General features: G+C 47.5%; 1 protein-coding gene across 1 annotated transcript; it reads left to right on the top strand.

The window, feature by feature from the left end:
• The first annotated feature begins 3,140 nt into the window (after positions 1–3,140).
• On the top strand, positions 3,141–11,264 carry MBLAC2 (metallo-beta-lactamase domain containing 2). The gene is made up of 2 exons (XM_040421535.1): positions 3,141–3,644; positions 9,815–11,264. Exons 1-2 carry the CDS (start codon positions 3,194–3,196, stop codon positions 10,198–10,200), a joined length of 837 nt encoding a protein of 278 aa, XP_040277469.1. The 5' UTR covers positions 3,141–3,193; the 3' UTR covers positions 10,201–11,264.
• The last annotated feature ends 3,324 nt before the right edge of the window (positions 11,265–14,588 follow it).

Genomic DNA, 14,588 nt, shown 5'->3' with positions numbered 1-14,588 from the left:
TATTACTGTCAGAGGGCACTTTGCTGGGCATATTACTGTCAGGGGGCACTTTGCTGGGCATATTACTGTCAGGGGGGCCTTTTTTGGGCATATTACTGTCAGGGGAACTTTACTGGGCATAATACTATCAGGTGGCACTTTACTGGGCATATTACGGTCAGGGGGCACTTTACTGGATGTATTACTGCCAGGGGGCACTTTACTGGGCATATTAATGTCAGGGCGCACAGCTGTGTATATTTCTGTCAGGGGGCACTGTACTGGGCATATTACTTTCAGGGGGCACTGTACTGGGCATATTACTTTCAGGGGGCACTGTACTGGGCATATTACTGTCAGGGGCACTGTACTGGGCATATTACTGTCAGGCGACACTTTACTGGGCATATTACTGTCAGGGCACTTTACTGGGCATATCATTGTCAGGGGGCAATGTACTGGGCATATTACTGTCAGGCGGCACTTTACTAGGCATATTACTGTCAGGGGGCACTTTACTGGGCATATTACTGTCAGAGGGCACTTTGCTGGGCATATTACTGTCAGGGGGCACTTTGCTGGGCATATTACTGTCAGGGGGGCCTTTTTTGGGCATATTACTGTCAGGGGAACTTTACTGGGCATAATACTATCAGGTGGCACTTTACTGGGCATATTACTTTCAGGGGGCACTTTACTGGGCATATTACTTTCAGGGGGCACTTTACTGCGCATATTACTATTAGGGGGCACTTTACTAGGCATATTAGTGTCAGGGGGCACTTTACTGGGCGTAATACTATCAGGTGGCACTTTACTGGGCATATTACTGTCAGGGGGCACTTTACTAGATGTATTACTGCCAGGGGGCACTTTACTGGGCATATTACTATTAGGGGGCACTTTACTGGGCATATTACTGTCAGGGGGGCACAGCTGTGTATATTTCTGTCAGGGGGCACTGTACTTGGCATATTATTGTCAGGGGGCAATTTACTGGGCATATTACTGTCAGGGGGCACTTTACTAGGCATATTAAAGTCAGGGGGCACTTTACTGGGCATATTACTATTATTGGGCACTTTACTGGGCATATTATTGTCAGAGGGCAATGTACTGGGCATCTTACTGTCAGGGGGCACTTTACTGGGCATATTACTGTCGGGGGCACTTTACTGGGCATACTACTGTCAGGGCGCACAGCTGTGTATATTTCTGTCAGGTGGCACTGTACTGGGTATGTTACTGTCAGGGGGCACTGTACTGGGCATATTATTGTCAGGGGGCACTTTACTGGGCATATTATTATCAGGGAGCACTGTACTGGGCATATTACTGTCAGGGGGCACTTTACTTGGCATATTACTGTCAGGGGGCACTTTACTGGGAATATTACTATTAGGGGGCACTTTACTGGGCATATTACTGTCAGGGGGCACTTTACTGGGCATAATACTATCAGGGGGCACTTTACTGGGCATATTACTGTCAGGGGGCACTTTACTGGGCATATTACTGTCAGGGGGCACTTTAGTGGGCATATTACTGTCAGGGGGCACTTTACTGGGCATATTACTGTCAGGGGGCACTTTACTGGGAATATTACTATTAGGGGGCACTTTACTGGGCATATTACTGTCAGGGGGCACTTTACTGGGCATAATACTGTCAGGGGGCACTTTACTGGGCATATTACTGTCAGGGGGCACTTTACTGGGCATATTACTGTCAGGGGGCACTTTACTGGGCATATTACTATTAGGGGGCACTTTACTGGGCATATTACTGTCAGGGGGCACTTTACTGGATGTATTACTGCCAGGGGGCACTTTACTGGGCATATTAATGTCAGGGCGCACAGCTGTGTATATTTCTGTCAGGGGGCACTGTACTGGGCATATTACTTTCAGGGGGCACTGTACTGGGCATATTACTTTCAGGGGGCACTTTACTGGGCATATTACTGTCAGAGGGCACTTTGCTGGGCATATTACTGTCAGGGGGCACTTTGCTGGGCATATTACTGTCAGGGGGGCCTTTTTTGGGCATATTACTGTCAGGGGAACTTTACTGGGCATAATACTATCAGGTGGCACTTTACTGGGCATATTACTGTCAGGGGGCACTTTACTGGATGTATTACTGCCAGGGGGCACTTTACTGGGCATATTAATGTCAGGGCGCACAGCTGTGTATATTTCTGTCAGGGGGCACTGTACTGGGCATATTACTTTCAGGGGGCACTGTACTGGGCATATTACTTTCAGGGGGCACTTTACTGGGCATATTACTATTAGGGGGCACTTTACTGGGCATATTACTATTAGGGGGCACTTTACTGGGCATAGTACTGTCAGGGGCACTTTACTGGGCATAATACTATCAGGTGGCACTTTACTGGGCATATTAGTGTCAGGGGGCACTTTACTGGGCATAATACTATCAGGTGGCACTTTACTGGGCATATTACTGTCAGGGGGCACTTTACTGGGCATATTACTATTATTGGGCACTTTACTGGGCATATTATTGTAAGAGGGCAATGTACTGGGCATCTTACTGTCAGGGGGCACTTTACTGGGCATATTACTGTCGGGGGCACTTTACTGGGCATATTACTGTCAGAGGGCACTTTGCTGGGCATATTTCTGTCAGGGGGCACTTTGCTGGGCATATTACTGTCAGGTGGGCCTTTTTTGGGCATATTACTGTCAGGGGGCACATATCTGGGCATAACTACTGTAAGCGGGCACATATCTGGGCATCACTACTGTGAGGGGGCACATATCTAGGCGTCACTACTGTGAGGGGGCACATATCTGGGGGCATTTAGGTGGGGACTGGGTGGGATTAGGTGTTCTAGTTCTGAAAAAATTTTCAGACACATAGTGTCCCTCTTCCTTCTTTTCAAAAGTTGGTAGGTATGATCATCCAGAGCTGCATTCCCAATTCTGCAGGTTGGGAGGTCTGAGCTGTGGTGACAGGAGGAGGGCTCCGGTCAGCTGCTGCAGAAACTCAGACGAAGGGGCGGTTCTATATGGCAGAAGCTTCCCCAGTGCTTCATCCTCATTGGCTGGCTCTCGTGTGACGCCGCTCAGGTCCCGTCTCCTATTGGTGGAGGGCGTTCGGAAGCTCCACATACATGACAAGTCTGTGGGCGCTGCCCGAGGTGCTGACTGCAACAGGCGCCGTGCGCCCGGGAGAGGGTCCCGCCATGGCCGCGCTGGAGTGGTACGCACACAAGGCCCTGGGAGACGGCGTCTTCTGGATACAGGAGCGCTTCTATGAGTCGGGGAACCGGGCGAACATCTGGCTGGTGCACGGCTCCCACCAGGACCTGGTTATAGACACGGGACTCGGGCTGCGCAGCCTGCCGGACTATCTGTGCGCGGCCGGGCTGCTCCCGCACGGCAAGCAGGGGGGGTCCGGGCGCCGGCCGCTCATGGCTGTGGCCACGCACGTTCACTTCGATCACGCCGGTGGCCTGCACCAGTTCGAGCAGGTGGCGGTGCACCGGGACGAGGCGGACGCGCTCATCCGGGGAGACAACTTCGAGACCGTGACCTGGTTGTCAGACAGCGAAGTGGTGAAGCCCCCGAGCCCGGGCTGGAGCGCCAGTCAGTTCAAGGTGCAGGCGGTGACCCCCAGCCACATCCTGGAGGACGGTAATCACTGAGCTGTGCGCTGTGCCTACCTACCTGTATGTATGTATACTGTGCCTACCTGTGCGCTGTGCCTACCTGTATGTATACTGCAGCCTGCCTGTGCGCTGTGCCTACCTACCTACCTGTATGTATACTGTGCCTACCTGTGCACTGTGCCTACCTGTATGTATACTGCAGCCTGCCTGTGCGCTGTGCCTACCTACCTGTATGTATACTGTGCCTACCTGTGCGCTGTGCCTACCTGTATGTATACTGCAGCCTACCTGTGCGCTGTGCCTACCTACCTACCTGTATGTATGTATGTATACTGTGCTTACCTGTGCGCTGTGCCTACCTGTATGTATACTGCAGCCTACTTGTGCGCTGTGCCTACCTACCTGTATATGTATACTGTGCCTACCTGTGCCTACCTACCTACCTGTATGTATACTGTGCCTACCTGTGCCTACCTACCTGTATGTATACTGTGCTTACCTGTGCGCTGTGCCTACCTGTATGTATACTGCAGCCTACTTGTGCGCTGTGCCTACCTACCTGTATGTATGTATACTGTGCCTACCTACCTGTATGTATACTGTGCTTACCTGTGCGCTGTGCCTACCTACCTGTATGTATGTATACTGTGCCTACCTGTGCGCTGTGCCTACCTGTATGTATACTGCAGCCTGCCGTGTACTGTGCCTCCCTGTGCGCTGTACCTACCTGTGTGCTGTACCACCTACCTGTGTAGTGTACCTACCTGTCAGTATACTGCAGCCTGCCCTGTACTTTACCTACCTACCTGTCTGTATACTGCAGCCTGCTGTGTACTGTACCTACCTGCAGTACCTACCTGTCTGTATACTGCAGCCTGCCATGTACCGTACCTATCTACAACATCTACCTACCTGTCTATGTACAGTACCTACCTACAGTATCCATCTATCTCTGCCTGCTATGTACAGTACCTACCTATAATGTATGTATACTGCAGCCTGCCCTGTACAGTACCTACCTGTCTAATATCTATCGTGTACTGTATTTCTACCCAGTAAACACGACCGCGGGTTAGTGGTGTTTTCTCGGTACAGCAGTTTTGGTTTTCTGGAGTTTTCCCCTACGTTGCTCTCTAGGCCACAAACACAAATGCAACAATGCTTGTAAGAACACCATGAAAATGCCTGTATTTTTTTTATTTATTTTTTTTACAAATGGTTAAAAACATTGAAAAAATGGGTGTGAACAAGGCCTGGGGCTGTGGCCCCACAGTGCTGATGTACTGCCGCCATACAAAGCACAGAGGTTCTTCCATGATATCCACTGGCCCTACCAGAAAAGTCTGACAACCCCCCACCTCTCCTAGATTGTCGGAGAAGTGGCTTCACATTTCAAGGTCACAGAGATGCAGACAGAGCTGTGGGAAATGTCCGAAAAATCAGTGATTAAAGGGGCTCTCTAAGTTGTAATAAAATGACCCCCCCCCCCAGGCAGGAATGGCCATAAAATAATAAAAGAACATATATTCACCTATTGCGATCCCCGCGGCTTCCAGCGCTGCAGCCGTGACTTGTCCTATACCTATCCGCAAGACTCTTGGGGGGGCTGACTCTTGACAAAGCCACTGCTGGGACAAGCCCTGCAACCTGTACATAGTATAACAAGCACAGCGCCGTACATTGTATAGTGGCCGTGCTTGGTATTGCAGCTCAGCCCCATTCACTTGACTAGGGCTGAGCTGTGACATCGCTGCAGCTCTCTCCACAGCACTGATTGCCAGGGGTGCCCGCAGTTGCCCCTCTGATTAGATACTGATTATGTATCCTGGGGATGGGTCATCGGTGGTCCCACCTGGACGTTTATGGCTGACAGCTATCTCATATTTATGGCCAGCTTTTAAAGGGAATATGGCATCAGAAAATGACTTCTTGTTTTAATCACATTTTTATATTAAAGAATTTTTGATATTTTTATCTTCCATGTCAATATTTATACCTTTTATTTAAACAACAAAAAAAAAATTCCTGCAGTTTTCGCACTGACCCATTAGGCCTAAAACTACTAGGTAGCACTTCTTGGTCTGTACAGATCGCTTTACTGTCGTCATTACAGGCAGGATTAACCCCTTATTACACTTGAAGATAATCGTGAAGATCATCGCAAACGAGCCTTCATATGAACACTCGTTAGAGATGATCTGGCAGTGTAATACTGCCGCCGATTACCCAATGAACAAGTCAACGCTCATTCATAGGGTAATTGGAATCTTTTAGCAGGTTTAAAAATCGTTTGCCGACGGCAGTTTGTGCCGTGTAATCGCTATCTTCTGCCGGCAAACAGTGATTCAGTATTGAGACGAAAGATGGCATTAACGATCGCTCCTCCTTGTACTGTGGAGGAGACTGCTGCATGTAATAGCACCGGTCTCCTCCGCTAGCAAGCAGTCGATTGCCGGGAAGGAACGCTTCCCTCCAACAATCGCCTGCTTCTACTGCTGGTGTATTAGGACCCTTAGGCCTCTTTCACACGGGCGTTGCGGGAAAATGTGCGAATGCGTTGCGGGAACACCCGCGATTTTTCCGCACGAGTGCAAAACATTGTAATGCGTTTTGCACTCGCGTGAGAAAAATTGCGCGTGTTTGGTACCCAAACCCGAACTTCTTCACAGAATCATTTAACTCACCTTAATCCACTTGATCGCGTAGCCCAGCATCTCGTCTGTCTCTTTTACTGAACAGGACCTGTGGTGAGCAATAATTATAGTTCAAGGACCTGTGATGACGTCACTCCGGTCATCACATGGTACGTCACATGATCTTTTACCATGGTGAATCACCATGGTAAAAGATCATGTGACGTACCATGTGATGACCGGAGTGACGTCATCACAGGTCCTTGAACTATAATTAATGCTCACCACAGGTCCTATTCAGTAAAGGGGACAGAAGCAGATGCTGGGCTACGCGATCAAGTGGATTAAGGTGAGTTAAATGATTTATTTATTTTTTAACCCCTCCAGCGCTGTTTTACTATGCATTCTGTATTCAGAATGCTATTATTTTCCCTTATAACCATGTTATAAGGGAAAATAATAATGATCGGGTCTCCATCCCGATCGTCTCCTAGCAACCATGCGTGAAAATCGCACCGCATCCACACTTGCTTGCGGATGCTTGCGATTTTCACGCAACCCCATTCACTTCTATGGGGCCTGCGTTGCGTGAAAAACGCAGAATATAGAGCATGCTGCGATTTTCACGCAACGCATAAGTGATGCGTGAAAATCACCGCTCATCTGAACAGCCCCATAGAAATGAATGGGTCGGTATTCAGTGCGGGTGCAATGCGTTCACCTCACGCATCGCATCCGCGCGGAATACTCGCCCGTGTGAAAGGGGCCTTAGAATGACAGATACCACCTCTGCGCATAGATAACACAGGATCCTCCATTTACAATATCCTTTCCTTGTACAATGACCTCTGCACAGGGCGCACAGCATGTCCAGAAAACTCTCCCCTAGAAGTCAGTGAGGTCCTCTCCTGACAATTGTGTCTATGACCCATGGGCTGCCGTAAAGCAAATTTTTTTTAATGCTTTGTAAACAGCTCAGGCAAGATGGCCGCCCCCATAATCATATTCCGGAAATAGAATAAAAAAAAATCTGTAAACAGAAAATAAAAAACAATTTGTGGCGCATGCCCTTTAACTGTGTCAGTCTTTTATAAAAGGTTAAGGGTCCATTCACATGTCCGTATGTGTTTTGTGGATCCGCAAAACACCGGCAATGTGTGTTCCGCACATCGCCGGCGCTCTCAATTGCGGGCAAGAATAGGACATGTTCTATTTTTTTGCGGATCCACAAATGCGGATGCGGACATCACATCACGGCCCCATTGAAAATGAATGGATCCGCACCTGTTCCGCAAAATTGTGGAACGGATGCGGACCCATTTTGCGGAAGTGTGAATGGACCCTAAAAGGGTTGTCTCCTTTCATTATCCTCTTAGTGGTTCCAGTGCTTTATTTGGGTCAGAACGGGGGCAACAAAGAGGGTCTCTCTCTCTGATAGGCCTGACCCATCCATGTATTATTTGGCTGGCAGTTGCCTGATGCATAGACAGAAGTTTCCCATGACAGCCGCGGTTTCCAGAAGCCGGACCTGCAGTCCACTGGACGGCGGGGCGGCGTCAACTGAACGCTGAATTACCGTATCGTGATGAGATAAAGTGGCGCATATCTGATACACACCAGCGGTATATTTGAGAAGTAATCATAATGTTCCTGTAGAGGGTAACATAAACCCTTGGCATCAATCCTGGTGAACCAAGCACATCCAGGTCCTGGAGATATTACGAGCTGCCCGTGGCGGAAGCATTTTCCAATCTATTTACAAATTGAGGTGATCACCCCTTTTAGCGGTTCGCTCAGAAAGCAGCTCTTAAATGGGCAGCAGACACGTAATGTGCCACGTGAGCCCATGTCTGTGGGAGCACCGGCTTCTTTCTCGTGTAATGGCTTCTAAATGTTTGTTCACACTGAGAGGTGGTCATCCATTATGTATGTGACGTCGTGTGCAGATTAGATCACGAGCCATAATTACTTGGAGCTGTGGGGAGGATGATCTCAGGGTTTCCTGGAAGGAGCGCTGGTAGCTCCGTCACTGGGGGCCACTTACTGGTCACTGCGCAGCGAGAATTACCGCCTCCGCCAATCATCATTTATCTTCTGCAGTTATGAGGGGGGGGGGGATATGTTATCGGTCTAGCTCAGAACTGCAGTCTGCAGAAGCCGACACTTGGATTTTTGATGGATCCCCACTAGGCGATACGCTATACTACACAAAAAACAAACATTAACCCCTTGTTCCGGGGCAACATAGGGTTAATGTGAGTATTGTTTTTGTGTCCCCCCCCCCCCCCCCCCCCCCCCAAAGTATCGATTGCCCATTATGTGAGGAGGCACTTACTATTAGGCCGAGTTCACACGAATGTGTGTGATCCGTGGCCGTATTGCGGGCCGCAATACACGGCCACAGTTCCGTGTGCATTCCGCATCACGGTTGCGGACCCATTCACTTCAATGGGTCCGCAAATCCGTAATTGCGGAACGGCCGCACGGAACGGGACCCCTCGGAAGCTCTATTATGTGACTTTTTAAAGGCAGATTTCTGGAGTGCAAGGCTTGATAAATCTCACCCCCCCCCACCCCATTGATTATTTAGGATAATAGTCTGCCATACAGTTAAATGCCTTTTTGCCAGGGTGCGGCAATGGTGCAGCTTTAGGCTTCTTGCACACAAATGTGTGCTCCCCGTAGTCATGCTGCGGCCCGCAAAATGGGGGCCACAATGCACGAACACCGTCCGTGGGGCAGCGGATCGCGGACCCATTCACTTTAATGAGTCTGCGATCCGGCCGCTCCACAAAAAGATAGGACATGTTCTATCTTTTTGCGGAACGGAAGTACGGGACGAAACCCCACGGAAGCACTCCGCAGTGCTTCCGTAGGGTTTCGTTCCGTGCTTCCGTTCCGCACCATTCCGCATCTACAGATTTGCGGACCCATTCAAGTGAATGGGTCCGCATCCGTGATGCGGAATGCCCACGGAACGGCACCCGTGTATTGCGGATCCGCAAATGCGCGAGAGGCCTTAACCATTACCATCCCATGTACTGATATAGTGGGGCACAGCAGCCAAGGAGGGAGGCAGAGATTACTTCCTTCTGGCTTTAAAGACTATCTTTGCACTGAATATTGTTTATTTGCTTCCTAAATGCAAAATTAAGCAACTTGATAAATCACATTCAATAAAAATTTCCTGCCAGTTTGCGGTTGTAGAGTCTGTGTAACTCCTTCACCTAGCTGGCTGCCCTGCTGAATCTAACAGATACAGCACACTGCTCCTGACTCTGTTCTCTCTCTGCTCTTGCCCTCTCTTTTCTCAGTGATGGGATGTATTATTAGGGGTTCTGTTCTTGTCACCATGACTGCTGTGGAGAGATATAACCTTAGAGATGGCAGCAGGGAGGGGGAGGAGGTGGTACACCGTAGATCAAACTGTAAAGAGGAATATAACCCATCAGCAGGATTACATGTAGCATGTAATACAGATTGGTTGCTGAGCTCTGACTTTTACTTGTTCATCTTTTGTTAAGATCATGTGATTAAACAAGCCACACATTATGTATTCCAGGTGACATCATCAGTCTTGGTGACAGACAGCTGACAGTGATGCATATGCCGGGACACTCCAGAGGCAGTATCTGCTTACATGATAGAGATCGCAAGATCCTGTTCAGTGGGGATGTCGCCTATGATGGATCGATGATAGACTGGCTTCCTTACAGTAATATCCCTGAGTATGTCCGATCCTGTGAACGTCTCAAGGGTTTGGTGGACCGAGGTCTGGTAGACAAGGTGCTCCCTGGGCATTTCAACACGTTTGGGGCAGAAAGACTTTATCGTTTGGCTTCCACATATATAGCAAATGCTGGAGTTTGCCACAAAATGTCCACCTATGCAGTGCGCTCCTTTGCTGGATTAGCCCTCCGGGTAACAAATTCTCGGAGAACAACTTAGAGAACCTCGGCAACGCCAACGAAGAACGAAACACGGAGAACTTCTATGCAAACATCTAAAACCAAACAAGTTCACAAGGTGTTCAGTGTGTAGATCCCTTCAGTATCTCCCATATGAGCTTGTATTATCGACATGTTCTGCCCATGAATCTAGGTATAGATTGATGGACAAAATGAGGTGGAAAATGTATTTTTTATAATGTTATGCAAGCTCATAGGATTCGCTGAATATTAAGTGAATGTGATACAAGTATAAGACAAGAAATTTTTTGAAAATTTCTTGAACTTTAAAAATGGTGTGAAGTAGGTACAGACTGGAGTAGAATGAATTTAGTCACTTTGCCTGAGAGTGATCCAGCGTCGGTCCACCTTTGGATGGAAAAAAAGCCACTTCAGGGTTGTGCACACGTTGCCGATTATGTGCATTTTTGTGTGTGTGTATTTTCATGTCGAAAAAACTGCAGTGTAAGGCCTCATGCACACAGCCGTTGCCCGGCCGTGGGTCCACAATCCGGAACGAAGGCATAGATCCCCACGGAAGCTTCCGTGGGGTTTCTGCCCATGCACTACTTTTTTGTGGTGCGGATCGCGGAACCCCATTCAAGTGAATGGGTTCGCAAACTTGCGGTCCGCAGCACAGCCCCGGCCGGCATGAGGCCTAATACAGTACCAGCAAAGTGAATGAGATTTGACGAATTTCATGTATGCTTTGCCTATTGTGTCCGTGCAAAAAAAAATGGATCTGCCGTGCAGATTTTGAAATCGACACCATGCCATTTGCTTCTGCAGATTTTTGGTGTGGATTTCATCCTCTGCACTGCAAAGGGTGAGATCGGTGCAGAACAAAATCTGCAGTAACAAATGTGGATTTTGGTGCGGATTTGTGCAGAAAAACAGAGAAATCAGCACAAAAATCCCTGGGGAAATTCTGTTTGTTAAACCGCCCCCCCCTGTGCAGGTAACCTTAGGCCTCTTTCACACGAGCGTCGCGGCTGATTGCCGGATGCATTCAGGGTGCATTGCGGGAAACCCGTGCGAGTAGGCACGCAAGTTCAGTCAGTTTTTTCCGCGCGAGTGCAATGCGTTTTGCACGTGCATGAGAAAAAACTGTATGTGGTACCCAGACCCCAAACCTGGACTTCTTCACTGAAGTTCGGGCTTGGGATCGGTGTTCTGTAGATTTTATTATTTTCCATTATAACATGGTTATAAGGGAAAATAATAGCATTCTGAATACAGAATGCAAAGTCCAAAAAATAATAAAACCATAGCTCGCCCCATCCACTTGATCACGCAGCCGGGATCCTTTTCTTTGTTCTTCTTGCAGGACCTGCAAAAGGATCTTTGATGACGTAATGATGACCTTCTATCTTAATTCAGCAGGACCTGCACTGACGTCAGTGGAGAGCGCGATGATGTCAGCGAAGGTCCGATCAGCTGTGTGAAGGGAAGGCGCACACAGTGTGCACGTGCCGTCTCCCTTCTCTCTTCCTGCTCTGCTGATATGTCTATGGCAAAGAGAAAGCACGTGCACACAACTATATTTTTGGTTCACATCTGATCCACTATTATAGAATAATAGAATTATACAGCATGTCCTATTTTTCTCCATTTTGCACACAAGAATATGCATTTCTACGTTTGGGCCTGCAAAAAGTGCGGGATGCAAACAGACCGCATTAGTGTTTTGCGGACCTCAGAATGGACACGGTCCCCCCTGTGCAGTTTCCGGGGGAATGGATTCTAAAGTAGAGGAGACGGCTTTCCTTTACACTTTTCCTTCCTGCTGGATCCACTCCTGTGTTTGGCAAAAAAAGACAAGACAAATTACACCTAAAAGTGAATTAGTAAATTCGTGCCAATAGGTGACCTCTGTCTGGGGCAAACAGGATACAGGACGTGCACATTCGATAACAGGCACTTTATTTCTGCTGCTACTAGGAGGACAGAGAGGTGGGACATGGCCAAGAAGAAGAGGCGTAGGATTAATCTATAGCAGCTGTTCAGAAACTACAACTCCCAGAATGCTTCATTCACTTCTGTGGGAGTCAGAAGAGCAGCCGAGCATGTTTGCATTGCTGGGAGTTGTAGTTTCACAGCAGCTGGAGTGCAGAAGGTTGCTGATCCCTGATCTATAGGCTGCTATTGCGGACATAGGCTTCCAGTGAAAGATGATGTCGCTGTCGGAGAATGACTAGACTTGTTTTATCCAGTGTATCGTCTTAGAGAACACATGGCTTACCATATATTGTCTTAAAGCAGGGATGCTCAACCTGCAGCCCTCCAGCTGTTGCAAGACTACAACTCCCAGCATTCCCTAATAGCTGTATGCTGTCCAGGCATGCTGGGAGTTGTAGTTTTGCAACAGCTTGAGGGCTGCAGGTTGAGCATCCCTGTCTTAAAGGATAGGCCATCAAGCAGCGAATGGCGGGGGTCCGACTCGTTGAGGAATAGTCCCGTCATGGGAAAACTAGACAGCATAGTGTAGTGGACAAAGCTTGGGTACCGCGATGTTGCTACTAGAGATGAGAGAATTTCATATTTTGAAATTCGGTCACACTTAGTTTGGTGGTAAAAAGGTGAATTGCGTTATGGACGGATCCGTTTTGCAGCCCATAGACTTCTATTATGACGGAATGAATAATGGAATGCCTCTAAAGGCATTCAGTTAGGCATTCCATCATTGAATTGCGTTATGGCCCGTGGTAACGAAATCCATAACGCAATTCTGCTTTTACCACCAAACGAAGTGAACGAATTTCATAAGCGGAAATTCGCTCATCTCTAGTTGCTACCATTGACATGAATGGAAACAGCACTGCAGTAACCAGATCTGGCCACTAGCTGTGTAATTCTGGTGTCCGATTGGTGGGGTGCAAAGTGGCGGACCCCCACCAATCAGATATTGATGGCCCATCCTGTTTTTTTTATTTTTTTTATTGTGTTCTGATCCCTTTCAGCATGTATCCACCAGGGGGAGCTGCACAGGAAGCCGATTCCTCTCATTATATGGAAGAGTACTTGCACAGAAAATGTCTTTTAGTTTACATAATATAGTTGCCCGCACCCTACAATAATTCTCCCAGCTGCCATACCAATAAAAGGACTTAATAGAACAACCTAACTTCCAGTAACGGACAGAAAAAAAAAACGTACGAAACATTGATTCTTCACCATGATGTGGGTCTGTCTTGTAGGTATAGCTCTTGTGAACAGATACGAATAGACACAACCAGAGAATGCATGCTGTCATCCATTCCACATCTCATGTAGATGACAGCTGTAGGAGGTCAGTGTGAACATAGCCTTATCCATGTACTGATCTTGTGTTCTGATGCAGTTTTATCTTCAGCTCTTTACTGCCACCCAGTGGCCAAAGTGATAGTAACCGCAAGCCTGTATAATCGACTACTATGAGTGTGCAATGTATGGAACGTCCTCGTGCAATTGTGTAGACATCTAGATTGTTTATCTGAAAATGTTTTCTATTAAAGTAATACAAATATATATAATATATAAATATATTCTTTAAATTATGAAGTGTTAAATTTACTGTCAGTTGAAATTATTTTTGGAGCCTATAAAATAATACTATGCTTATGCTTCGTCACCAGATAGTATTTGCAGCCATGAACCATATCTCCATGCCAGTACATGATTCCAAGAATGTATTTTATACGGATGCAGAGAGCAGCATTGCATTTACGTGATGTGCATTCATTTTTCTAAAGTACGGTTTATATGCATTTGTTGTTTTGCTAAAATATAAATAGCTATATATGCAAATAAAATGCTGGAACTAAGATCTGCTGTCTGGCTTCCATATCGCTCATTAGAAAGTGTTTCCGATAATTGTGAGCCTAGGTTCTTAGGCCCCTTTCACACGGGCGAGATTTCCGCGCGGGTGCAATGCGTGAGGTGACCGCATTGCACCCGCACTGAATCCGGACCCATTCATTTCTATGGGGCTGTGCACATGAGCGGTGATTTTCAAACATCACTTGTGCGTTGCGTGAAAATCGCAGCATGTTCTATATTGTGCGTTTTTCACGCAACGCAGGCCCCATAGAAGTGAATGGGACTGCGTGAAAATCGCAAGCAAGTGCGGATGCGGTACGATTTTCACACACGGTTGCTAGGAGACGATCGGGATGGGGACCCGATCATTATTATTTTCCCTTATAACATGGTTATAAGGGAAAATAATAGCATTCCTAATACAGAATGCTTAGTACAGTAGGGCTGGAGGGGTAAAAAAATAAAATAAAAAATTTGCGGAATGATTCACTTCAATGGGTCCGCAAAAACAACGGAAGGTGCTCCATGTGCATTCCGTATTTGCGTTCCCCAAAGAAGTAGTGCATCTCCTATTATTGTCTGCAAATCACG

The sequence above is a fragment of the Bufo bufo genome, chromosome 2 (assembly GCF_905171765.1).
Source record: "Bufo bufo chromosome 2, aBufBuf1.1, whole genome shotgun sequence".
Taxonomy (NCBI): Eukaryota; Metazoa; Chordata; class Amphibia; order Anura; family Bufonidae; genus Bufo; species Bufo bufo.
The sequence above is the reverse complement of the archived record's forward strand: the minus strand, read 5'-3'. Positions and strand labels throughout refer to the sequence as shown.